Genomic DNA, 24,356 nt, shown 5'->3' on the forward strand with positions numbered 1-24,356 from the left:
CATACACATAACCCAGCAACTAAGCCTCAGCTACACCTTCAGTTAATTCCCCTTGGCCTGAATCCAAGGCTCCCCACGCTCCAGCACTGCTCTACTGCCAGACTCGGACCTAACTCTCGCCAGAGGAAATCAGGCTAGCTGCAGTAGGCTCCCACTAGTCCTAAACATGCAGTCTACATGGCCATAGGCTGTTACATGCAGGGAAAAGCCCCATCATTTACATGTGCTGTACAATTTTACCTTAGCTAGAAGTCAAGGTAAAATTCAGCAGTGACCAGAGAGTCTGGGGTAAGAAGGACAAGCTGTGGAGTTTGCAGGAGTCCTTAGAGGCTGCGGCTGCTGCAGCTGTGAGTGTTGTAAAACATGAATAACAGCCTCATTGAAATGTTACAATTCCAACCTGTTACCCAATACAGAAGAGCATCCCAAGGGAACGTGGACCATTTTCTCATATCTGTTTTGAGACAAGATATAGCATTGCTATTTCTCGGCCAGAGGGAACAGCCTCTGCCTTCCCTGGATAGATCCTGCGGTTGTGTGTGTACAGAGCCACAACAGATATGAATCATTCAGCAGCAGACAGAAAGATGCAAGAAGCTGGAATTCCCTCACTCTTCCAAATTTAAGCTCATTATTTTAGGAGACTTCTGGGGAAAAGTGTTTTTTATAAGGAGACAGTGCTGTTCTGAAGAAAAAGATATGCTAGGGAGCAAGGCAGCACATGTACTTCCTTGCAAAGAGAGAGAAGGCTGTATGTGTTCACTTAGCCCCCTACAATATTTAAGGGAACTGAAAGATGTAAAAACTGCCTAAGGACTGTGTATTTAGGAAAAGGCAAAAGACGGGTTGTAACCCCACCCCCTCACAACTATTAAGTGACAGACAGCAGTCGATCATTAGCTGGAGATCCTTAATCTGTGCCTCCTTTACAAAGACCTGCCAATCTGAGCAGAGGAGACACAGATGTGAAAGCCTCTATACCTTTTGGGGAGCAGCAGAACACCCATCGATCAATATTTAACTTGAAAGCTGAATTCATAATTCCCTGAAAAGACTGAATTATTTAAAAGTACAGATATAAAAAAAATCAGAGCAGCACTGTAGATCTCTGCTTGATCAGTGCCCACAATATTTTGATCTTACAAATCCTTTCTCTTAGCCAATTCAAAGATAGTGATTTACTCTTGAACAACATTTTCCTCCATAAGTCTCATTAGTAACAGATACAGTAAATACTACCTGGTGACACATAAATGGAAGATGAATCAGAACCGGTTTAAAACTCCTCCCCAGGTCAGGCAGCAGCCACAGCACTGATAAAAACATAGTCCAGGGCACCTGAAGGCTACGTCCTACCAATTTTTTCCCCTTCCACAATCACTTTAAAAAGGGGAGCATCTTATACTCAGCACTAGGTAGGGGTTCTAGAAAAGATATCGGCTAGGGGAATGAAAGTTACTGTAAGGCATCATATCAAGCCTATCAATGAATGTTATGGGGAAAAAATAGACATATGCTGAAAATATCATGTCATCACCTTCAATGAACCCTCCCTGTGATAGCTGAATAATTTTGCAGGCAAACCTTTCGCAATTACTAAGCAGAAGCAATGGCAAAAACACAATGAAGATTTCTCTAAACAGAGATACCACACAGTAAGTTCTCTGAAGTTTATCCCAAATTTTCCTCCAGATTCTTCTATGATAGGCCTTCTGTGCTACAGTAATGTTAATATTTATTATTAGGGTATTATAGAAAATAACCTAAGTAGATTGCTAGTCACATCTTTCTTTCACATTCAGTGTAGTTTTTAAATACAGACAATTTAATGCCCATTATCTGGGTTTTGGGGGGTTTTTTATTAGTATTTTGCCTGTGGTGCACTTTGAGCCCTGAGCTTGTAGCCAGTTAACAAGACTGACTCTAAGCATGATTCATCCTTTTCACAAGGAAACGATGGAGACTGCACCATTTGGCTGCAACTGCTTTTAGAGACCTACTGGCCTGAAGTTTGAACTGAAATTGTTTGTTCATTTGCATCCAGAGGGGTGGACATGACCTTGCTACAAAAATGCTGCTGCATTTATTTTAACTTCTGAAGATACTTGTCAGTTCAAAACTGCCTGGTCACCGCATCAGGGCATTTTTATTTCTACCTCTAAAAAATTGCAAGGGAAAGCATTATGTTTAAATCTGTTTGTAATAATAAATTGCCTATGTTGTATATAATGACATTTGATTTTACCAGTGAATAAACAATTGCAGCATGCACAGTATCAGATATGCAGCATTCTGTTTAAATTTCAGTCAAGATTGCCAATTGCATTGCAAAGTAATGGAGATAAGTTTGCATTTTTAAATGTTTTTGCAGAACACTAAGCTTTCCTCTCTCTGTCTGGACATAGAGCAGGTAAAAGTATGGGCATGGAGAACACACAACTCCTTAAATTGCCCAAATAATAATGCACATCTTCCAAATAGTAATGTAAACAAGTGTATTACAGGCTTTCAGGCATTAAAGTTTGCAAGTCCTGAAATATTGTGAAATCTTGCTTTATCTGTGCAGGTTTTCAAACTGTTTGCATTACCAGAAGTGCCACACAGAGGAAAGACAGACACCTGACACATTTTAGACTTTTGTGTGAATTTTCAATACTGTGAAACAGGTATCACAAGAAAGAAGGCCATCAGAAATGATGCCTGAAACTGTACTTTAGCAGATGTCAAAAGTCAGCTGTGTTTTGTCCGCATGCACAGAACCCAGGTCCAGTCCTGTTCTTACACTTCTGGACAATTGTAAACACCAGCAGCTCTAACTTGATGCTAGAAAACAGTTTTAGCACATTTGAAATTACACTGGCCTGAGGCAAACCTGTGATACAAAAATGGAACCCTTCAGGACGTGCTGGAGATTAAAAGTCTTATTAAGAGTTTCTTTAGAGATGTTAGAAAACTCAAAGCTCTGTATCTGGTTAAGTTAATTGCCTTGAAAATTAATACTATCAGGAGAACCTAGCACTTGAAAAATTTGTTGAGAAGAAAATGGGCACTGATTTAATCAACATTAACTTTGGAACCCATAAAACCACTTTAGATAACTCATCAAAAGGAGGACAAACTCTTAGCAAAGCAGTTGCTCATTTTCAATTCAACATTTTGGTTGTTCTTGACAAGTAGAGTCCAGCTGATCACGTCCCCTTCTGGTGCCTATTTTCAGAGCCACAGAACTCTTTAACATTTTTGCTAAATTCAGAGTTTATCACGTTACTTAAGTTCCACATTTAAAAGCAACTGTACCAGTACGTACATAATTAAAGGGATTAAGAAATACCTTATGGTAACATAATTTGCACTAGACTAGGAAATTATTCTTGAAAGAAATTCAACAATTATCTTTTTCTTGGAGATCTCTCCTGGTACATTGTAATCTCCATATTCTGCTTTATATCCCATCTGTCTACATACATCTGTTGTCTCTTGCTCTGTACCACAAACTGTTTCAGGCAGTGAAGCATCTATTTTGCGTAATACACCTAGCTCCGTGTATTTAGGAAAAGGCAAAAAGACGGGTTGTAACCCCACCCCCTCACAACTATTAGGTGACAGCACTCGATCATTAGCTGGAGATCCTTAATAGGACTAGAGGAAGCTAACCATTAAACAATAAACCATTAAACAATTATTATTTTCTAATAATATATTTTTTTAAAAGCTAGGTTACAAATTCATATCCAAAAAACATCCAGGGTGTCTTATTTCAAAATAAACAGTGATACAAATATAACCAAACTGTCCCTCAGAATGCATCATATTGTGTTGTATTTCATTGTTTTTTAAAAGAAACGCACAAAAGGTCAATGAATGTAGACAAATAATTTATTTTTTATTTATTCATTATTTTATGTACATTTGGCATTTTGCAACACAGTCAAAGGGAAACAAATTAAGTGCAAAGCAAGATAAATATTATAGATGGAATATATTTTTACACATTTCTGTCATCTCTGAATTAGCAGACACTGACAACTCAGGGAGAACATTAATTTCAACTTCTTTATACTGGCAGTAATAGAGTAAACTGCACAACACAGTATTATGACATTTTAAATGATCCAACACAGAAGAAGAAAGCAGAAGAAAACATGTTTACTTTCCTAAACAGAAATCATTGGTTAACTTTTAGAGATAAGAAGATTTTATCTTTGAATTAGCAATATAAGGCATTAGATGATTTCTTGGTAATAAATTAAATCCTTCATGAATACAGGGCTAACATCTCTGTTTTGTGTCTATGTGTGTGCTCAGGTCAACCCATACTTCATTCCCCAAAAGCATGAGTCAAATGGGGAGGAGCCAGGTATCCGTGCTGGAGCTGTGTCTGCAAATGCAAACGTAAACCTTTGGGTTTACACACAGAAAGATACAGTGGCCAAATCTGAAGAGAGAATACGCCATTATCTTTCACTTATCCTTGGTCAAGCAGAACACAGACCAGAGGAAAAACCTTGTTTTGAAATGTAATCCAGTACTTTTCTAGGTATAAAAGAAAAGCATGAGTCTCAGAGAGGAATATTAAAAACAAATGTACATGTTAAGATAAACACTGCTAGTGTACTAAGAGGAGCACAAAACTAAAAGTGGGGCTAATTACTGAATAGGAGCACAGAAAACAGATTTGGGATCTAAGACTGCACACGCAAAGAGTTCTTGGAATATTGACTATATTTAGTACTGCAAAGGAGTGGTTGGTAGCTTTATGGACCGATGCAGCTTAAGATCAGAAAAACAGTCCTGAAAAACACATCTGAAAACTGCTGCTCCTCCCTCCAGCTCAGTTTTGCTAAGCACTGCCTTCACCATACTTTAATATGCTCTTATTAGCCTCTCTAATCTAAAGCTTCCAACATCTGCTTGAAGGAAGGATCTTTTGGGGGGAATTTATTGAAGCCAGTTAGGACCTGAATGTTTTCATATGTTCACAGGAGCATTTAATACTTCAGGGCTTGAATCACCATCATGAGGTGCAAATAAACCACCTCACTTTGGACAATTTTGTGGAACATTACCGAGATGAACTATGTAAAAATTAAGAAGCTCTGGATTACAATCAAGAGTGGCTATCCTTGTTTATGCTAATTTGAATTAAAACATTTGCACAACCAACAGGCTCCCACCTGCTGCTTGTTATTCTTTTAATTGAAGCTAAATGCCCCCTTCCTTCTGCTGGCTTTAATAGCCAAATTGGGAGGGTAAAAAGCCCCCAACAAACCAAAAGGAAAACTACTAGAAACAAGCTGTTTTCTAGTTTTAACCAAGATATTTTGTAGGGAGAAATTAGATCCAGTTCAACTAACAGAGCAAAGCAAGTGGTGGCCTTTGGTGGAAGAAAGAGGACTAATAGAGAGCACCAAGGGATGAGCAACCTCTTACTCTGAATCTACTCATGCTAGCTTCCAACAGAAATTTTATTTGGTTTACACAGGCCTCTGCTTTTCCAAAGGTCAGTTGAAGACCAATCTGATCTGAATTACCCTATCTACTCAAGTGATTCGACCCCCAGAAAATAGTGTCCTAACTTAAGTATCTACTCTAGATATTTAAAATTCAATGATCTAAATATCCTCCAGCTACAGAAAATGTGCTTAGAGGCAATTATCCCTTTTGTCCTTCTCAACTTGTTATTACAAAAAGGCATAACTTGCTTCTGGTGCTTACTGGCAGAGCATGCACAGCACAGGTATTTACAGATAGTGTCTGGAACTATTCCCTCTACTGCTGCTCTTCCACCTTTACAGAAATTAGTTTCTTTAAAAGGTAACGCAATAGGAGTTTCTTGTTACATTACTCAAACTCCTATTGTGGCAGAAAATGGAGTGTACTATCAAATCATAAATACAATGCAAGTATTTTGTTGCTGGTTATGTGATGGGAGGGGCAGGGAGAGACCTATTATGTTTAAATGAATCCAGGTGCTGGGATTAGGAATTTAAATGTGAAAGTCTGGAGATGCCCTTCCTTCTCACCTGCACATATGAGTAAATGTGAGTAGGAAATTTCCCCAGGCAATTCACACACCTCACTTCCAGAGATCAGGCCACTCTCCACAACTCCACCATCTGCCTGGCAAGGACATGAATGCAAAATGCCACAAGATGCTGAAGAGCTGCAGTGCCTTTATGTTCACTAGCAAAATCCAGAAAGATCACCATCACACAGATTTCACTATGACAGCTGAAGGGCACCTGTAACTGTCTGTATGCCAAAGTTAAATCACAAAGTTCAAGGTCTCCCTGTGAACACATCAATTCCTGGTTGTTTTAGTTTACTTTTAGCAACTACTCCAAAATTACTTCAAGCATAGACTAGCCATTAGTTTCCAAATCCTAACCAAGCCAGCTATTTTCTCTGTTCATTTCAGAACAGTGGGTATGTGCAAAAATCTGTGGCACTGCCCAAAGAAAAATTTAGAGAGACCAAGGTCTGATAAAAGTGAACCCATCTTTTGATGGTGAGCAGAGACAACAGCTCCTGACAAACAGTAAAATAGTAAATATAAAAAAGGTGGGAACTCACCAGTTATACATGGTAACTCCCTAAAACATTCAGACATCTCAGTGTTTCAAAAACTTGGTCCTCTTTTTCACCTGAATTCAAATATTCGTGTTTGATACTACAAACAGGTAACTGCTATACACAGTTTCCAACAGAGTAAACAGGGATAACTGTCACCAAAACCATGGCAATCCCAATCCAGTGTAAGGTCTATGTAAACAAATACTAAAGATAAACTAACTGAACTATTCCTGGGGTATTGTAGACAACTCAGTTTCTAACCAGAAACTATTGCCAGTGCCCAAGAATAGGGTTATTTTTCTTAGTCCTTGGTGTAATGTTCAGGCTTTGGAGTGACAATCATACTGTCATAGCATAGAATAGTTGTGTGTTCTCTGTTACAGATCTGCATGTGAAAACGTTACCAAAATTTTATTCCGTTTAGATTTTCCTGCTAACCTAAAGGGAGAGATACAGCACTTCTCCTAAAACAGGAGAAGAAAAAAAAAAAAAAAGTACAAGATTCTTGTGTCTGTTTTCAAAATGAGAAGTTCCTTATGATAGGTAGTCTTTCCCCCTCTCCCTACCTTCTTCAGCAATTGTTGGATCTGTAATTTTCCAAATAATGGGATGGGACTGCCAGGAGATGTTCCTCGAGCTTTATTGCAACATCAGCCTCAGTACAGGGTGAGATAAGAGATGGCAAAAGCTCATGTCTTGCCAACAGCAGCCAGAATTCTCTGTGTTACAAGGCCTTTTAAAAGCTAATAGCAAATTGTTAAAAGCTTACAAGCATCTGCATAAACCAATCATTAGAACCACACATATACCTTATATCTAACTTGTTTCATATTTTTTTGCTATTCAGGAACTTTTTATACTCTTCTATAAATGAAGCACAGAGCCTCATTATTAAACTTTTCTATTTGCTTGCTTAACATATTTTTCTACTTGCTAAGGCCTAACTCTACACAGCACAAAAACACAGTCATCAAGTTCTATGTCCTCATCCTTGTATCTTTTTAACTTTAGGCCTACATCTGCACTGCCATGAAAGCTTTCTGCTTTTTCTATTTCCCAAAAGAAATCAGTACAATGAAGCAAAGAAACCAACCAGAGAGGTATCTCAGATCATAGAACAAAGGACAGATGAGGCTGGAAAGAGACTTCTGGAGGTCATCCAGTCCAGCCTCCACCAGCTCAAGTAGGGCCACCCACTCAGTTGTCCAGGATGATGAGTACCTCCACGGATGAGACTCCACAAGCTCCCTAGGCAACCTGTGCCATAAAACATGTCATCTTTGTGTTTCAGTTTGTGCCCATTGCCTCCTGTCCTGTTCATGGGCATCTCTGAGAAGAATCTGGCTCCCTCTTCTTCATTCTTCCCCTTCCCATCAGGTATTCCTATACATTGATCAGATTTCCCTTGAACCTTCTCCAGAGACTTTACCATTTTTACCGCCGCTTTACAGTTTGTCCTCAGAAAAGGACCAGCTGCAAAAACCTGAGCAATTAAGTCTTACAAGCACCTGTGTGTACATGCATGAAATAGTTTCATTAAATAACAAAAACATGATTTCGCAGTGGCAGGCAAAGAAAAAAATTTTTTATGTAGCTGATAAAAATGAAACTAAGAGACATCGTGACTTACTGCACAAACATGTACATGAAAGGTCAATGTTAAGAGCATCTAAATGATAAATCTTGATTTAGAAGTATGAGCATATGATCCTGTGTGGAAAGCTATGTTTCTGGGAAAGGTAACAGCTGATCTAGAGCAAGGGACTTACTTTCCTCACATCTATAAATAGCTCTGGCTACCCTTCCACGAGTTTCCAGATAAATTTGGTTAAGTCCCCTTTTCTCCTTTTCTCAACATCCTTGACATTTGCATTTCTTCAAAATCTAAGGAAAATGAGTTTTCAAATAGTTGAGGGTATTTTTATTCTTTTATTTTTAGAAAAGGTGAACAAAACATGCAACAGAAAAACTTCAATCCTCACAATGGATGCCCTTCAGTTTAGGACATTTGTCCTAACTGTGCCATTTACCATCCTTAAATAAAAACAAGACAAGGAAAAATCAGAGCTGTGTAACTCTAACAAAAGTAACAGTATTTAGTCCATTAGCTGAAAAGGAAATTCTCACCACTGCCTCCTATTACAGAGGCTGAATCTTCTTAAAGAGACTCCTCCTGCTGATGCCCTTCTCTGAAGCTCATGAACATGCAACACTCATTTCTCAGCCCTTCCTAATGTGATTCACCAAAACTTGTCCTGCACCTGGTAACATTTATTAAAAAGCACCTGCTTGCGTTTCATTATCAAGACAGAAATCTAAAAATCACACAAATCATCATCTCAATGAAGGACTAATGTCTTCATTTGGGAAAAAAGTTGACTGAGTCTGACACAGCATGTGCAGTGTTAAAGAGCAATAATGAACATGTAAATCATACATATAAAGTCACTCCCATAGTCCTTATAATAAAATGCTACATTTTATCTCATTTTTGTAAATTTAGCAGTCCTGCTGATGTGACATGGGAAATATATCCCATAAGATGCAATAAGTACACACAGTAAGAACCAGGATTCAGCACACAATTTTTGCAAATGCACAGTGGGTGACATTTCTTGTGACAGAAGAGCAGTTAAACTACTCAGTCTTAATTATAGCAATATGAAAGATTACCAAAATAGTGGCAATACATTAATTATGTTTGTCTGTTCTCTTCATGCATTTACAGAACTATACATACAGCCAGTTAGGTACATGAGATTTTGGAACAGGGAAAGGGGATGTATTTCCAAAAAAAACCCAACCCCCAAAACGAAATAAACTAATGAAATAAAACAAATTATATACCACAGGTATTGGCAAGGGGCAGAAGCAGATCCTAACACTAAGAAAAGTCCTCAAGTTTCTCTTTTTTTTGCTTCAGTTTGGATAGAATTTGGAGGATTTGAAGGTTTAAGGATGGATGTTGTTTCAGTCTTGTTTTTCAAGACAGGTAGTACAGCACTGGATGGAATTAATCTCAGTTTAGTATCTAACCTGAGCTAAATCACAGCTTCCACGGTCTCCAGAGAGGCTCTCTACAACATGACTCATTCTTCTTTCCTTAAATGTCTGCCTTAGGAGATTGATAACTCTCTAGAGGTGCCCAGATTCCTCCCCTGAAGTAGATGTCTAACTTTCAGAGAACTAACATCCAGTGAGATGAATTCTACTCACTGTGTACCATGATTATTGGACATTTTGTATCTGGAAAATTTAACTTCAGAGCTCTGAGGAAATGCGAAGGTTTTGGTAGGTTTTGTTGTTTGTTTTGTTTGTGGTTTTTTGTCTGAAACTTGGACCTCCAAGTACATAGGGGATTATAAAGTCCAAACTCTCATGCAAAACTGTTCTATGTAAGTCATGCTCACTAATGGCCTTAATCAGGTGTATAATTTAAAAAGCAGAGACCCCATCCATTTCATAGAGCTATGTGGCCAGACAGCTCAAAATTATGAATACGAAAGTAAGTACATTACTGAATTAAAGCCTTTAAGAGTTAAGATGATGCTTTAAATGATAAAGTTATCATACTAGTTTTTAAAACTACTCAAGGAATTGCATCTTTACGTACAGGCCATCCCACATTTATTTCAAAAAGAGGGTATGGAAGTCCCTCTTTAGTTTAAAAACAGGAGCAGTTCAGAGCAAATCCCCTTTTTTGAACATGTTAGTCATGGTTTTTTAACATTTGTTGCCAAAACACATCTTTTACAAAGCTTCATAAAGACAGACAATCAAACAACAAGATTAAAAAAAAGAATACCTTTAACAGCAGAATTTAGATGACATGACTGAGGGACAGTCTAATGATGGAGATGACAACCCAATTAAAGAGTAATTAAATTCCTCCAATGGAAGAATTGACATAATTCATTTGGGATTAAATGAAACTAGAATATAAATTTCCCTCTATATGACTGCTTCACAAGGAGACAGTCCACAGTAGTTATCGGACTTTGCATTCACTCTTCATACCCTGTAACACCTTTCATGAGCAGACAAACCAAAAGGCACTTTGGCAAAGCAACATTGGAAATCCAGCACATCTCCTGTCCAGGCTTTTCCTGCTGCATGGGTGGAGATAACTCAGTCTCCAGGTAGAGTAAAGCAACAGCTGAAAGCAGAACTGCTATGAAACATTTTTTGCTATTACACTCATTTTACAAAAGTAATTCCTACATGAAAAACTTACGAGACTTATACATACATGTTTATGTATGTACAAACATCTAAAAAAATTCATATATACACGAACATATGTGTGTATACATATAATTTATGCATACATATGTATAAATAAATGCACACACTTAAGTATAAGACAGCAGAACTAAAGAGACAGAGACCTATTCTTGCTTGTTTGTGACATATAAGGAAGGTCTAAAAACAAGTTGCTTTCTTTATCCTACAAGGTTTACAAATGCCAACTCTGGTCTAACTTTGTTTTGCTGGAAGACTTCTTGGAATTATAAGGCCATATCTACAAGAGCTTCTTACTTTCTAACTGAAGGCTGAAGTCTACAACTATAGATGGAAGTCATTCCCAATAGCTTTTCTGCTCTTTGAATTAATTTATTATATGTTGGCAATAGCTAAGTTTTAAACAATTCAAATAAAAAGTCAACTTCAATTTATCTTCCAAGTCACAATAGAGAATTCCTGAAAAAAACCAATTTCAAACAGAAGATGCAGCATAAAAAAACAAACCCTTCAGTATGAACAAAATTTCAATTTAAACCTTCTTTACACTACCTAAAAAGCAACAGCGAAAGAAATTCTTTACAAATACATGATTACAAAAACACATATTTGATTCACTGATGAGAAGTTATACTGTATTATCTACCAAGTTTACCAGTTTGAAGGCACAATGGCTACCACTTCATCCACATCTCACTCTATTTACAGTGAAAAACAACGGATCTCTATAGAAGAAAAAGGAGATAAACGCGGAACAACCCCTGAGAAGTGAAATTTTACAACAAAAACATTTGTTTTGAAACTGTTCTTTGTAAACTCCCATTATCTGTACCTGTGTTCTCCTGTAACTAGAATAATAATGTCTAATACTCAATTACCATGAAAAATATAGACTAAAAAAAGTTTAAAGTTCACAGAAAAAACAAATGAACCTAAACATGATTGAGAGAAATGAGGTCTCACAGAGAATCATACCAAAGCTGACATCTTTCAGTGTGGAAAAAAAGTGAATCAATCTAAAGTTCTCTGACAATGCCCAGATTTCTAAAGAAGAAAAAAAATGGAATGGCATAAACTAGTTGGAAATCCCATACTGCCATCTGTGTGCAGGAAAAAAAATAATCAAAAAGCCAACTGTGCATGCCCTTCTTTGGATCTGGGATTCCCCAGAGTTTCAGCAAAATTTAAAAATCTGAAGAACTAGGTCTTTCAATAAAATCAGATAAATGTTTGGTAGCTGTTTCATGACATGGTTTATAAAGTATTGGCACCAGCACAAAGAGTTCAAAGCAGTCATTCAGGAGTCACAGAGATTGTCAGATTTTTTTAATGATTTGCAGCAGTCCTCCAGTAGCAGTTGGTTATTTACTGCATGAACTGAAGTGTTCTTTGTCACTGATCTTCAGTACAATACTGTACTTCTCTCGAAGTATTTTTCTTCTTATTCCAGTAGGTAATAAGTGCCATCAGTACAAGAATAACAGAACCAGTAACAAACGACAGCCTATATTTTATGGTCCATATGCATCAACAATGGCTAAAAAGGTAAAATTCTAAACCAAAGCTGTACATAGCAACATACTCCATTAGTAGTATTCAAGGAAAAAAAAAAAAAAAAAAAAAGAAGAAGAAGAGAAAAGCTTCATCCAAGAAAGTGCAAAAGGAAGAAATTCCCAGAAATTGTCCATCAACACAGTTTTCCTTCTTCAAAGGTTAAGCAGTCTTAAAGAGAGAGTGCAATAGTACTTTGAGCTACTCTCCTCTTGGAAAAACAAAACAAAACAAAGCAAAAAACCAAACAAAACAGATCTAGTACTAAGGTTTGGTGATCAAAAAATCATCAAATCATATTGCCATTGTTTCAAACCCATTGTATTTTCATTGCCGTTTTACTGAACAAAGATGCTTGTTTTCACACCTGACAGTAGATCTGATGCCAGTGAAAGGACAGTTGCTAACACATTACCCTAAATTCTATTTTTCATGGTACTCTGCACAATAACCAGATGAATCACAAATCAAGTCTTGACCATGATGGGAATTTGAAAAAGAAAACTACTCTGGAGTTTTCTACACATTATCAGTTACAACATTAAGTACCTGGCTTAAACTTTGTATCCCAACACCAAGAAGCAGCTGTCAATCTTATCTTTCATTTCTGCTCTAAGTTCAGGGGGTCCAGGTTCTCGCATTTATCTGTTGTGTTGCTTAGGCTGGACTGTAAAACATCACTACATCTATTTCAGGTGAAGGAAGGGAACTGTATCAGACACAATTCACTGCCAAAACTCAAAGAAGACAAAGTGCCTTTTTTATCTGTTCTTATACAAGCTTTAAATAGTTTTCAAATAACTAATTATAGGCCAGATCATAAAATCTTATGTTGCAGGCCAAACTAGAATGCTACAATATCTGTGTATGTATATACAAATACATATGTATACCTTTATATATACACACACAAACACATGAAAAGGAAGCACCCATATTTTCCTTACTGATAAATATTGAACTTCTGCTTTCACCTGGATATTAACATAGTGTATTGTGTGTAACACCCTGTGAAGGGACACTTAAGAAGACATTCATTTGCGTCTCATTAAAGCCAGACATATGGCTAGTATTTAAAAACATGCAGTGCCACCAATTAACAGAGTAAAATAATCTTAAAACAATATCAACTTTAAGAAAAATAATACGTTTAAATGTATTTTACCCATTGGTGTAGATAATTAATAGTTTCCACTATTTTATAACAGATTTATATTCTTCTTAAAAAAAATCAGCACAAATTTACAGGAAAACAACTCTGTCAAACAAGTTCCACAGCAGCATATAAAGGGAGTCACTGGGTGAAACTCTTTTTTATAAACACATTAGGAAAGTTGGCATTCAGTTCTAGCACAACTCTATTATCGATCTGTGAACAGAAGGACACATCAAGTAAAGAAAGATCTTTACAAGACTCCAGCAATTTTCTTAAAGATGCAGGGCTCACCATCCTCGTTCCTGTTCAAAAACAAAACAAAACAATTGTAAAGTTACCAAGAATAGTGGAGAGTTTTGAGCTGTTAATACAGTGTCATGAAAAAATGCTACTACAACACAACTTTCATCTAAATTATTTAAATTAGTTTTCAAATTAAATGCTTCTCAGAAAACACGTAGAGCTTTTACAATTTAAAAGCCTAGTGTATTTTCTTAACTGCTTAAGTCACCATCATTTCCTATTGGGGACAACTTTACAGCTTCAAGGGGAATCTCTGTTTACAGAAGCCAGATAACCCTGAGCCACAAAACCTCCCAGGACCAGATGCTGGGCTTAGGCAGCAGTATGGACTGCTGCAGTCATGCTCTCATGACTCTCCTGTTGAGCACACACACCATCAGCACAGCACACGAGTGATCAGGAGCTACTCTAGTTCCAAAGGCATCAGCAAGGCTCCCAGGGCTGTGAAGCAAGTGTGGCTATTACACACATGCAGGGGCAGCTGTTCAAGAGACTGCTGATCATACATACATGTATGTATAAAACACAGTAGTTAAACCCTGCTAGAAACAAGACCACAGCGGCTGGACTCCCAAGTGTCACACAGGGTCAGATCAAGCACAGGATTCAGTCAGAAACCAAATAAATCGTTGTTTATAAGCACAAATCCAAACACCCATTACAGCTGATGGGCATCCATACAGTCCAGTCCATGGTGCTTAGCACCTGATTCATCTGGCTGGGCACTGGGGTATGTCAGTCGGCTGTCTGAAGTACTCAGTGCCCCTCAGGGAGCTTACACCGTGTAGGACATCCAGACACAGCTGGCAGAGACAGGACACTGGCCCCAGAGGAGGAGATTCATGCCTTACAGGAAAAGCTGGAAGCCTGGCAGGTTACTCTAGGCAAGTGAACTGAGCCTGGGTGTCTACAGTGGGCTAAACTGCTCATCAAGCTTTCCCTCTAGAGAGTTTATACATCCAACACTACGGCAGAAAATTGCTGGCAGACACTTCAACTCACACAACTCCATCTTCAGCTAACTAGCACCCCAAAAAGCCATCTTGTTCAGGATCTTGTCTAGGGCCAGGGCCAGTTATGTTCCCTACACTCCTGCCCTTCTCTGCAAAAAAGAAGCAGATTTTTTAAAGTAGCTTTTCACTAGTGAATCTTCTCAATTGCCAAAAAACCACTAACGTTAAAAAAAAAAAAAACAAAAAAAAAAAAAACAAAAAAAAAAAAACCACCACAAACAAACAAAACCCTTCAGCCTATTAATTGTAATAATTAAGGTGCAATGAAAGAAGAAGTGAGATCATTCCCAGTTCACTATTTCTAAATCATTCAGACTCCCATGCCCATCTCTTCTGTTCCCTCAAGGCCCTCAAGGCCATTTGTTTTCTGGACTCCCTTGCATCTCAAAATGATCCGTTGTGTTGTTTCTGCACTAATTTACTACTTTTGAAACTGGATGATCAGAACAATACTGTGCACTGAGCACACAGTAATTTTATAGTAAATCTTACAGTGTTTTCTCCATTTCTTGTCTCAGAAACCCTAATCTTCTCTACTTCCATTAGAATGATGCTGGGCAATGAGCTGATGTTTTCCAAAAATTGTCCACAGGATCTTTTTCCTACAAAACAGTAGCTAATATAAATCCAGTCCCCTATGTATTTAGCTGATGTTATTTTGCCTCATGCTACTACTTTGCCCTTGATTCAATGTTTTCCTCCTGCTTTATCACTTGTTTAGTAAGTTTCACAAGACCATTCTGCAAATTTTCAAAGTTAAGTTCTTCAGTTTAAGATTTTTCTACCCTGAATACCTGTGTGTTACCCTCTGTGATTATTCTCCCCTCTGCCTGGATTACTCATAAGCAGATCAGAACAGATCCTTGATGACCACAGCAGTGACATAACTTCACAATGAAAAGAGATAATAGATTCTTGTCCTGTTTCCCTGAAACATTCATAATCCAGAAGAAGACAGCTAAGTTACAAAGGAAGCACAACCTTGGCTAAAGCTTGCGAAAATCCAAACTTCTATGGATTGGCTACTGCTCACATTCACCAAGAACTCCAAGGAATTCTGAAAGACCAGAGAGGCAAAGCAAAATACTACCCATGCTGGGATGCAGTTCTTCAAAATATGGTAATGCCCTCTGTATGTCCCACTGACTGACTTCCTCCTGGCTGCCACTGGTTCACACAGAGCAAAAGATGACCTTACTGTTTGGTAGCCCCCAACTCCCTTTACAGAAGGTTGTCAAATGTTTGTAACCCTGCATTACTCTAGCACTGAGGCTGACTTAAGAGACAGATCACACACCAGAAATAAGATTTCCAGAGCCCTGAAAATTTTTACAACCACTCATTTACAACCACGGTTATAAATACCATTTAGTCCTAAAAATTTATTACTGTTCAGTGTATTGATTTGTTCAAAAGCTTTCTGTATTGGCATTCCAATTTAAGGCAGCTTTCCAGGCTAATCTCCTGGAAAGAATGGCTCTGATGTAGCAGCCTGCTTGATCCCCTATGCCACAAATACATATGGACACCCAACAGTTCTGTAATAGCCTTGTGAGCCTTCACACCTGGACTATCTACTGAGCTCAGTCACTCCTGTAAACTTCTAACACAGCTGAAATACAGTATCACTCACCTCTAGCCAGTGCTTCCTTCATACTTCATACTGCCTTGCTGTGATTTTATTTCTTTTTTCTAGAGTTCATCTTCCTGTTTTTGTTCTCTGAATGGGATTCAATTTCTGAAATAATCCAGATGATTTCAGTAGTCTCCAGTACTCTTCTGCATAAGCAAGGGGGTGTCTAAATGTGGTCTTCAATTATCCTATGTCAGGTTCTCAAAGTAGTTGCTTTGTGATGTTACTGAACATCACCCAAAGACAGCCTTGGCTATCATGCCCCCAAATTTTATCTCCTCTACAGAGACTAAGCTTGTCATTATCACTGTGATTTTTAAACCTCCCCCCACCATTATATAATCACCATAATCAGAACTGTCTGGTGGTTCATGCAACAGTCCCTAAAGCTTCACACAGAAATTCTGTAACGTGCTTTATTTATTCGCTTTATTTGACCATGAACTTTACCACAGTATCACTGTTCTACCATAAGGACCAGCTCTACCATTCCAAATGCAACTCTAGGAACAACACATTATGCTACTTATCTTTTTTTCCACCAAGCCTTAAAATTGCTACTACATCAGCACCTTCATCTAAACCCAGCCTCATTTATGCATCACAGCTTTTATGCTTCAAGATCTGAACGTGTGTTTCTACAAAAAAATCTAGATTTAGATGCCCAGCCACAGATTTTTTTGTGTAGGATGTTCTTCATTCCTTCCTACCTGAACTTTGATACTTCTCCTACCATTTCATCCAAGACTTTTAACAGATTTGCATCTAAGCAGGTCATCTTAAATTGCATGTTTTATTTCACCTGTGATTTTTTCCTCCTCAGACTTAAAATTTATGTTAGGTAATACCTTTTTCTAAAAGCAATCCAGTTGGGGTTTGGTTATGCACACCACAGCATAAGTGAACATAATCTGTAGTCTTATTTTTATTTATGCAATGTACAGTTAGTGATGTATGTATCTTAAAAGCCCATTCAAAAGCATTTCAGAATTTTAATACAGCACATTTTCCTTTGCTTTTGAAAGACTGACAATGTAGCCTGCTGGTTTATTACTTATATAGTGCATTTTTTGTCTAGAGTTTGGAGGCTTTTGGACCTTTATTATTTACTACAACTTCTCCTCCATGGACTAATCAGCCATTTCTCAGAATACACACATAACCAAAACATAAAAATCTGCTATTTAATTTTGCTGTTAATTCTCTGGTATCACCCTTGTAAAAGGCACCTCTGAGTAATGATCTCTTTGCTAGAACAATCATGCTTATTAGCTGTAAATAACTTAACTTATATCCATCATATATCCAAGTCTTCAAATTCTATAGCTGTTAAGGAGACCTGTGCAGGACAGCTAAAAAAACTGCAGAACCCAAATTTCTAGGGCAAGGGACACCAAATAATATTTCAGAGTACCAACCTTCAAAATAACTAGCACTCTTGCCTCAAATATTCTTACTTTTCTTTACTTTCTTCTTCTAGACCAGCCAAACTAGCCTTTTACTCTTTACATTTTATTCAATCTATTGCACACAACGCAAATTCAAAATTTAAATGTGCTACACATTTTCATGTTTGAATTGACTAACTACGTGTTGATGTTCTCAAGATAAAGCTGAAAACTTCGACAGCTGGCAAGGGGGCAGTTGGGTTTTCTGTTGCTCAGGAAGGGGTGGGAGGTGTTGGAATGTAGATAGGAACACATGAATTTTGTGGTAACGAGGGTGTCTACTTTTCATTATTCTTTTTGTGCAGGACAGAGACAGTTGGAACTTTTGGGGAGCAAGGTTAATTCGATTTACTCTTCACCCTTGACAGCAGCTGAGAACCCACAGCAAGAGAACTAGGCAGCTGATGTGACGTGCAAGGAAAGCTTTTGGCACTGTCAATTTCAGGTTGCCATCTGACTTGTCACATTGCTCAATGCTGATCACAGTTTGAAGACTAGTTTTTTAACTACTGGTCGTGAGGTGTCCACTTAACTTTTGATAGCATTGGCTGATGCACTGCGTCACTACAGAACTGTCAGATGATCATAGCTGGATCATTCTGACAGAGGGTGGAAACAAGCCATGTCAGTCAGTGGAAAAGATGTGGGCTGAGAAGGAAATGATACTTGTGAGCAGGCAGTTTAGGATGTAGTGGGTAAAAGAAAGCTCAGAACTAAAAGTTCGAGAGAAGCACATCCTCGTGTATTCAGTGACACACACCATGCTTCCTCTACCAAACTTATGATACAGCAGATATGGACCAGCCCATGAGGTATATTTGAACAGAAATTTACTTTCTATGTTTTACCCAGCACAAACACAGCCTGACATCCAACAATGCTTTACATGGGCCAGTAAGTATACAGAGTCCTTGAAAACCAGCAATTTTCATCTTCTACTAGAGCCTTCTGACTCTGTAACAAGGAAATTGCCAAACAATTATGGTAAAGGACAGACGGGTAGCAAGCCTCAGGACCCATCACCTTAAAACAGCATCCAGGCTATATAAAATGGCATTTTGAAACCCTTACAGTTCAACACGATTTCTTTCAGAGGCTTAGACTCCTCCACCCCTGAAGTATTGTGATGATAAATAACCTATAACGGAAACAAGAAGTTTTCTCTGACAAGTTTATAAGTTCTAACAACTGCAGAGAGATGTCAGTATAATATCTTCAACACTGGTGACTACAGTGAAGGGAAGACATTCTGACCCTTACTTAGATAAGTGCTTGTATACAGCAAAACCCCTCGCTTTTACACAGCTTTGTTGAAGCAAAAGAAGTTCCCTTACAGCACACAGTGCTAACCTCTCAGCAATACCTCTACACCCTTCACAATGCATACGCAAGCCAGACATTTCTTTACTTGGGAGATGACAAAGGATATAATGAGAGCACCTCTCACTCATTCACATCACAGAGAAGACCCACTGTTCAAGGTTACTCTTGCAAAGCTCAGCTCTGACCTCCTACAGCTTCAAACCTGTTGTCACACTTCTGCTGAAGGACAAAAACATACAACGCATTCATGCAGCTTAAAGTAACAGGATGGCCTTGTATCACATGCCCAAAGTAAGAGCACATTCAGAGATTTACGACTTCCTTGGTACTCCTGCACAGTGAGAGACTCACTCTTCAGTTCAGACAACAGAGACTTCTGCACTTACATGGGAACACCTGGCAACTCTACCTCCAGATGACACAATGTGGTTGTACTTGACAGGCCTTTCTTGTAATCACAGACTGTAGTGGTTACTATATTCAGGCAAAAAAATTTAACAATTTCCTCACTGTTGCCAAAAAAACAGGGCAAGTCCTCCACATATATAGTATCACCTTGTACTGACTTGTTTACAGCAGAGGACAACCTTTTTTTCACCCTACCAAGTATTTCTCTGAAGGAAGAAATAAATAAATTTTTGCAGATTATTCATTTTGCAGGTAATTCAACTAGATATCCCCCAGAGGGGATTTATCTGAATACAACATGCAGTCTCACAGGAAAAGTTTGACTATAAATCCACCTGACTCAGGAATATTGGTAAGCACCCAGGGAACAAAACAAACTCCTTTTCCACTTCCTCATTATTTTAAAAAAAATCATTAATACGTCAAACTGAATTAAAATCTGAATTCACACACTGAAGAAATGTGGCAGCAAGCCTTCACTGCTGTCAGAGAGGCAACAGAAGTAGCAGACTATGCATAGGTTTAACACAGATAAACTATTCTTTGGGGAGCCTCTGGTGCAGTGACAAGGTACAACCACTTTGTGGGCAGACATAAGGCCTTTGTAACAGAAACACATGGAAGTGGATGGTCAAGGGCACCTAAGTGTTCATGAACAACTTAATTCTCTACACCATTCGGAAAGTTTTCATGTCTGAACAGGACACTGTGCCCCTGATAATTTAGCTACAAAGCAGATTCTCTTCAAGATACACAAAATGCAGTACCCCTGGGGGGCATAAACATAATGTATCTATAACTTGTACTTGATGAAGTTAACTCTCTCAGTCAGAAGTGAATAGAACTCTTTATCATTTTAGAAGAGTGTACTGGAGTGCTGATCTAAAGCCATAAGGTAAACAATTTGAAATGATAAATGCTGATAAGAATATATCCTTAAACTTGCTTGGAACATTATTCACATTGATGGCTCTCAGTTCTCTGCAGTATCCCTCTCAACCTAAATGTAATATTTTCATTACAATTATTAAACGTTAGAGGTACACAGAACAACTACTTTATTCCCTTTCATCTGAATCTTCCTTTTTCAGCTAACCTGTGAAACTAAGTTGGTAAAACCATGAAGAATTTTCTCCCACACTGATGTCACAAACATCCCTGCTGTCCTACATTATTATAAAAAGAATACCTCATATGCCACCATAAAAGAATAAATTCAGCATCACACAAAACTACATCTCTCAAAGTCCTTACGCAAGAGTTCAAGGTATATATATTTACTTTAGTTCTCTAAAAATATTTTCAACTATGGAAGCTGCAGTGGATTAGAAATTTCAGACTTCCTATACTTTTTGACCCTCACCACTTCCTTCCCACCTTACTACAAACTCTATTTAGGTTTTGCTGTTAATTACCCTTTCATCTTTAATAACTCAACTTCACGTATGATAGAAGTGATGAAGAAATTCAGTATTGCACAGTATATAATATATATTATATAATATATAACACTTTTATTGGACAAAAGCAAAATCTATTTATTGATCACATACTCATGCTATAAATATACTTTGTCGCACTTCACAGAAATAAAAACACTAAACAAAAGCAGAAAGAAAGTCAAGAAATTGGATCCTCTGATAATCAAAAGCAAAAGCTTCAGTTAAAAAAATTGATGGTCATGAAAATAAAAGTTAGAAAAAATCTTGCACTTAAATTCCAGTTTAAGCAATTTATACCCAGCAGTCAAATTACAGAGCTGGTATAAATCCAATCCACAGGATTCTGAGTCAGAATTCATGCAGCGAGTAAAACTTCTCTTTTTATTAAACGTGCTAAACCACAATTTTAAGAAATAATTATTTCTAAAGTATGTCTAGAGGGCAGTTTTGTCTGAAGGACTCCTTTTTGCCTGACAGGCTTTTGAGACACAGTAAAACAAACACCAGGATTCCCACATTCTCTTACCCAATATATCCAGCTGCCTCAAGTGCGTACAGTTGGCAGCGAGCTCCTCGATGTCTGTGTCACACACAGACCTGTTGGCCGTAAGAAAGAGCTTCTGCAAATTGGGGAGTTTGCGTGCAAGGTTTGTGAAGCAGCCTGTACTGCTCTGGAGCGTAGGACACCAGCCGAGATCCAGTTCTTCCAAAAGCTGGCAGCCCGAAGCCAATTCCGCGATCCCGCTTTCAGTTATGTTTTTACATCTCCACAAATCCAGACTGCGAAGCTTTTTGCATTTTGCTCCCATCATGCTTGCTATAAGGTCATAGTCTTCAATCTGCAAGGAAAGCAGACACTCAGTCATGTGCAGCATCATTCCAGACATATATAGGTGTTTCAAGGTTTGCTTCCTAACGCACGTAACACATCTGTCTCAAGCATTTGTCATTTCTAAAGAGCTCTGGAAATTGTTCATTGCATGGTACAGTGAGCTACTTTTATAAAAGACAAAAATAAAGTAATTTTTCTATAAACCCCAGACACAGCTTTTTAATTTCACTTAATACTCAGGATCAAACTGTGCAAAAGCTGTTTCTTTGAAGACACTTTTTTTTTTTTGGGCAAAGTTGTTTTCCCCCTGAAAGATGATTACATCAGCTTTTATGACCACAGGAAGTGCAACTACTGAAGAATGATTGAAGACTGTACTTATTTCCATTTTAAGTTGATCAGTTGCTGCATCCCCTTATAAAAGTCTTATCAATTACTTATTAAGTGATTACACATACAGAGAATCCCCAAAAGCTTAGAAAAAAGCTGAAGAACTCTGAGAAAGCCTACAGGATGTTTTAGGCCTATTAAACTAGTACATAATTTAAGGGTTAGTACGTAACTCTTAAATATAAGACTAAGCTGCATTCATCTTGGACCTTCCAAAAGGGTAGACTCTTGCATCAACACCGCATTTAACACACCTTTGTGAAACAAACCCAGACTGGTTCCAGAGTGCACACAAATACACACAATAATCTGAATGGTCCAAGCACTCACCATGACACAGCTGCCCAGGCTGAGGTGCTGCAGCTCCGAGCAGAAGTTCAAAATACTGAGCAGGGCTGTTTGCTGCCATGGGGGAACACATCAGAAGGAAATACAGAAAGTGAAACAAAGAGAAGAGGTCAATTAGACATTAAAGGCTGTCACCACATTTCCTGAAATACAGCTCAAAACTCTTTTACAGGTGCCTCAAATGTCACTTAATGAGTCTCTGGGTACCTTACCCATTGATTGGCTTTAAGAAATGGTAATCGTTACAAACCTTTATGCGAGTCACTCTGGATGGGGTTCTGTGCTGCCCCGAAGATACCCACACAAGTGACCTATCTGCCCATTTCCCATAGGAGAGCTGATGAAGAAGCGCAGCAAGATCAAATAACAGGCGAGGCCAGCCTGCAAACACAGAAGGCTGGCGACACACCAGGAGAAGAGGGCAGGCTCTGACATTCGCCGATCAGCTGCAGCCTGATGGAACTGCCAATAGAGCTGCACAGCCTCAGGGCTGGGCTGGGGACTTTAATGTCAAAGGCGGCTCCGCGCTGACAAGGATGCTGACAGCCATTGAGCACCTGTCACTACTATCAAGCAGGCTGAAACAGATACAATGTGTATTTTACACTCCTGTTCCTGACATTTAACGTTGCCATTCTTTGCAGAAAGTACTGCACATTGCTCAGCCTGAAATTAAACTTCAACATCAGATGTACCTTACAAAAGTGCACAGCTGGTCTGTTCCACAACAAAGGAAACTTTTACAGATTTTTACCTGTGTTTCTAAAATAATGAAAAGATCCTTCTGCATTGTCTGTAGACGTATTTTGTTTTGTAGTTGGAAACACACACAGTGAAATAAAGAATGTAATATGAGATTCACGTCACAAATACCTGTGCATCATACTTAAATCATCGCTTTATTAGGTCTTTGTGATCTATATGAGCTTTAAAACAGGACTAGGCTTCACAACATATTAACAACAAAAAATACGTGAATTTCTACAAGATAAACAAGTTTCTACGAGAAAAAAACCTAAGCAATATACAAGTGACAAAGTAATTGACTGCTATGAAGTGTAATTACAACAAGAACACCAGTCAACAATGTTTGTATGCAGGGTAGTATAATTTATAGTTTCTTTTAATATAAATTTACTTGCTTTCAGGAAGTTTATATTTAAATGCTTTATCTAGTTTCCTCAGTTTGTTACATTCCAATGCAACTTGGCAGAAATATGATCCTTTGCCATATCACCAAGAAGAAACATCTGATTCCTGGAAAGACTGGCAGACACAGAACAGGGGTATTCACAAAGACCATTTCAGACGTTTAGATTAGGTGTCTCCAAGGAACAATTAAAAGCACCCAACACCTGACATGTACAGAATCTTGATTCCATCTTGGCCTTCTAAGATTTGATTTCCCAAAGGCAGCCTAAAAGTAGATGCTAAGAGTAAGCCTTCCTCACATATATCTTGGTAGAAGTCCTACAGAATCACTGTCCCTTGCTTGACTTTCATTCACTTTTAAAAGGAAAAGGTAGGTAGGAAATGAAACACAAGCATTTAAAAGTCATCATTCAAGAGGTTATTAAGAATATTTTAAGGTTGATAAATGTGTAAATATCCAATTCATTTTAAATCGCACACTTAATACGCAAATGGTTCATTTGGATCAATAAAGAGGAACAAAGAGAATGAGACAGCCTTTC

At 38.1% G+C, this 24,356-nt stretch overlaps 1 protein-coding gene across 4 annotated transcripts in view; it reads right to left on the minus strand.

Annotated features, from left to right (window-relative positions):
- Positions 1-8,482: 8,482 nt before the first annotated feature.
- Positions 8,483-24,356, minus strand: part of FBXL4 (F-box and leucine rich repeat protein 4) — a 58,239-nt gene continuing 42,365 nt past the window's right edge. For 3 of the 4 annotated variants that reach the window (XM_066315164.1, XM_066315166.1, XM_066315165.1), the window contains 3 exons: positions 22,645-22,716; positions 21,619-21,931; positions 8,483-13,824 (listed from right to left, as the gene is read on the minus strand). In XM_066315164.1, the coding sequence (XP_066171261.1) occupies positions 13,661-13,824; positions 21,619-21,931; positions 22,645-22,716 (549 nt within the window). In that variant the 3' untranslated portion in view covers positions 8,483-13,660. The remainder of the gene's footprint in view (positions 13,825-21,618; positions 21,932-22,644; positions 22,717-24,356) is intronic. The other variant, XM_066315167.1, reaches the window with a different exon arrangement.

The sequence above is a fragment of the Sylvia atricapilla genome, chromosome 3 (genome assembly GCF_009819655.1).
Source record: "Sylvia atricapilla isolate bSylAtr1 chromosome 3, bSylAtr1.pri, whole genome shotgun sequence".
In the NCBI taxonomy this organism is placed as follows: Eukaryota; Metazoa; Chordata; class Aves; order Passeriformes; family Sylviidae; genus Sylvia; species Sylvia atricapilla.